This window comes from Macadamia integrifolia, chromosome 4 (genome assembly GCF_013358625.1).
Source record: "Macadamia integrifolia cultivar HAES 741 chromosome 4, SCU_Mint_v3, whole genome shotgun sequence".
Lineage (NCBI taxonomy): Eukaryota > Viridiplantae > Streptophyta > Magnoliopsida > Proteales > Proteaceae > Macadamia > Macadamia integrifolia.
The window spans coordinates 15538602-15542304 of NC_056560.1; the positions used below are offsets into that span (position 1 = coordinate 15538602).

Genomic DNA, 3703 nt, shown 5'->3' on the forward strand with positions numbered 1-3703 from the left:
AAAAAAAAAAAAAAGGTTGTTAAAATATGTAAGTATTTATTATACTTACCTCTATGATACCAAAACAAGTGCCTAAGGTCATCTACTATATTTCTACTCTTGTCAGTTTGATTAGGAATGCAACTAAGGTCAGTATCACTGCAATGGGAAAAGAAAACCAGGAAATAAGAAGAATGAAAGAAGAGAAGGGAAGTCTCGCTAGAATGGAGGAAGAGAAGAAGGGATTAAGGGAAGAGGAACAGAAAGAAAGAAGAAAAAAACAGATGAGAAAGAGATCTCTGTTCAATAACAGAGAACTGGAAGGAAAAAAAAAAAGAATGACAAAGAAGAAGAAGAAGAAAATTAAGAAAAAGAGTACCTTTCCAAAGCCGGAATGGCCTGAGGAAGAATTGCTGGAGGAGGGTCGCCAAAGTTGGAATCGACGGAGGAAGGAACACTAGTGCCCTAGTTCTCCCAAATGAAGAAGAAAATAGCCAAAATGATTTTGTGATTTGTGATTTGTTCAACCAAAGTGTGGTTTTGACTTTATATAAACTTGATCCCATAGTTCTCAAGTGTACAGAATACCCATAGACTTGCCAATCACAACAAAAGATATGGAATCTATGGTTATACATTAAACAAAATCAAATAAAAAAAAAAAACATAAAAGGTGTCTGCCTTGGTTGTAAGGCGTCACCTTACATGTAATCCATAAAGCGCATGACTGCCTTAGCCTACCCATACCGCCTTAGAGACGCCTTGGCGACACCTTAATAACTATGTTCTTTATTTTTAACCAAATTTTCAGCGGCTTTATATCGAAATCCATTGCAACCTGCATGCAACAACAATCTTCCTCAAACTCTAGACCAAACACTAAGGACCCAATGAAAACTTGAGTACAAATCGAATTAACAGCCAGTTTTTCAGGAATTTTACAGCCCCATGGTGAGGAGAAACTGTACTTGACCTTAGACTGATGCAATCCGGGGTTCGAAAACCCTGATTCGGATCGCTATTGATCTCAACCAAGTATTAAACAACTCAAACAATAAAACCGATCGTGGTTCTGTAAATATATCAAAGCTATGGACATCTTTTGAGCAAAATAACAAAATAAGGGGCTCAATGGTAAATGGACCTAAAAGAGGAGGCTATTCTGTACTTGAGGATAGGGTTGGGATGAGTAGAAACAAGATTAAGGATAAAAGGGAGGGGAATATTGGGAAACAATGAGATATGGTGACATATAAAATAAGGTCACCAAAGATCATCTTCTACCTTGCGATAAACAATAATCCAGCGAAAAGTACCTTGACTCCAACCAATGGACACCCAAAGCCTTAAGTGAAGAGAGGTTATTCAACCACTGAAACTGTGCCTTGCAGTAAACTCGGGACCAGCAACAAAGGACGATTTGGATCTCTGAAACACCAAGTCCTCTTGGCCTCAGACTTGGTAGGCTGAGTCTCTATAGATATTACCCTAAAACCACAAATTTAGGACGAATGGGCAGGGCATGAGAGAGATTGATACCAGGTTTTGAGGAACTGCAAAACCAATAGAAACAGAACAGGGAAGGAGTGAAGGGAAAAAAGGGGGAGGAACAGGAAAAGAAGTAGAACAAGGAGGAATGAAGAAAAGAAAAAAAAAGAAAGAGGAACAAAGAAACTGACGAAGAAGAACTGCAGAAACCAATCCTGTCGCCCACACATGACTTCACCACTGTAAAGAACTAACTCAAACTCAAACTTTTCATTCCATATTACAACTCCGGAAAAAAAAATTGATGAATACTTCTCAGCATGTAAAGGAAAAAAAAAAAGGCTCCCAACTGATTGTAAAACTGAAATTAACTTGAACTCAAACTCCATCTCCTATTTCCTATGTAATCTACCCCAATATCATAAAATAAAAGTTAACATAATTATGCCCAACATAACTATAAATCCCTACCAACCCTGGTTGGTCCGAAAAACCAGGTTGGGTCGGTTCTGCTTAGGTCTGGGTTTCCAGATCCAGTCATGTCGACCCAACCACGATAGCACTACTGTATCACAAACATTGAAGAGAATTTCATCTCTTCAGTGTGCCCTCTTCAACTGAGCCGAACCTACAGTCCTTTTTACATTTCGCCAAATTCTTTATGAAATTCTTCATTTATACATTTCGCCAAATTCTTTATGCAATTCTACTTTTAACCTTATTATTCAAAGCATACTGCTGGATTTTAAATTCTGCAGAAAATTATCATTCCATAATAAAACCATTCTTTATATGTTAAAATTAGTCTTCTCTAAATCTTGCATTACACATCCAAACTCTAATTCCCTGATTGCAAGTAGGAAAAAAAAATAATAAATTAAAAAGATCGTATAACAAACCACAGTTTTATCATATGACAATATCTTAAGTGGAGGCCCATTTATCTCTCGAACATAAATAACTTACATGAAGCAATAAACCAATCACAAGTTTAATCACTCAATTGACTCTAAGTAAAAATTCAGAAGAGCACCTGCAGATACGTTTACCCAAGGATCCTAAATCCTAATTACATGTATTAATCCCAAAATTTGTTATTTTCTATTACAGGCATAAATATCCACAACGTGGGATTCTAGATATGACAAAAAAACACAAAAAGTTCGAATGATCCCTATACACCACCAAATAGGTCCCATTTTGGAGTAGTGAATGAAATGAAAGTACATATATTGAATAACCCTAGGCCCCAGGTTATTCAATAGATAATAAAACCAAATTATGACTGCTGCTCAGCTCCCAACCCCAAATTACACAAAATAAAAGAAAAATTCCTGCTCCTTCAAGTAGACCAATGGTAATCTAAACTCCCTATCTTGTAAAACTACATACTTTATTTGGGACCAGAAGCAATATGTTTCAGTAGGCTTAGAAATGGTATTCAAGATTGTATGTACGCACAAGTTTTATCATTCATGTCTCGAAAAAATGAATTATTTATCTTAGGTATATATTCTGCAATGTGACAAAACGGGAAATAGCTTTAAGCTTTGGTATTGATATTAAATATCATATTAATTAGCTTTTAAAGCTTAGGGTATTGGCTGAAGTAAGATCTTATGTATTGATATTAAATTATAAATATAACTCCTTAAAGGAGGTAAAAGACAAGCATTTCTAATGTCTTTTATGCTTCCTCACGAACATTTTATCACATGCCTCAAGAAATAGAAATCACTAGTGCATAAATTGCCTTGAAAGCAAAAGTAGCTTACCATCATATCAGGAAGTGGCATCTTAACTTTTGTGAGCATAATTTCAACATTATTGGCCCGCCTTAAATCAACCTACAAAAGAAAGTAAGAGATGTATGAGCACAATTAGTGTAGCTGAGATAAATATCTTCAGAACAACAAAGAGATGAATCACAAGAACCACAAGATGTTACTGCTAGGAATCTCAGAGAAACAAAGAACTTTAGTGCCTGATAAAAACATAAATGTTTAGAGCACTGAAACTTCCAAATTAACAGTATTTATTTGCATTAATTACCAGGTGCACTTTTTCTGTTTTTGATCCGACTGACTTGCGTCGCCCTCCAGATTTACCCCCTGAGCTATCAGCTGGCTTCGGAACATTGGCAGAGAAGAGACTCTCGAGCTCCGAAACGTCAAATTCTGGTGCACTAGCATAGAAGAGGTGGACACCATCAATGAGGTAAAAAAAAAAAAAAAAA

At 36.1% G+C, this 3703-nt stretch overlaps 1 protein-coding gene across 1 annotated transcript in view; it reads right to left on the reverse strand.

The window, feature by feature from the left end:
• LOC122076283 (formin-like protein 20) overlaps positions 1-3703 on the reverse strand; it is a 29535-nt gene that overhangs the window by 19484 nt on the left and 6348 nt on the right. The window contains exons 7-8 of the mRNA XM_042641604.1: positions 3520-3652; positions 3243-3314 (exon numbers count right to left, since the gene is read on the reverse strand). Of these exons, the coding sequence (XP_042497538.1) occupies positions 3243-3314; positions 3520-3652 (205 nt within the window). The remainder of the gene's footprint in view (positions 1-3242; positions 3315-3519; positions 3653-3703) is intronic.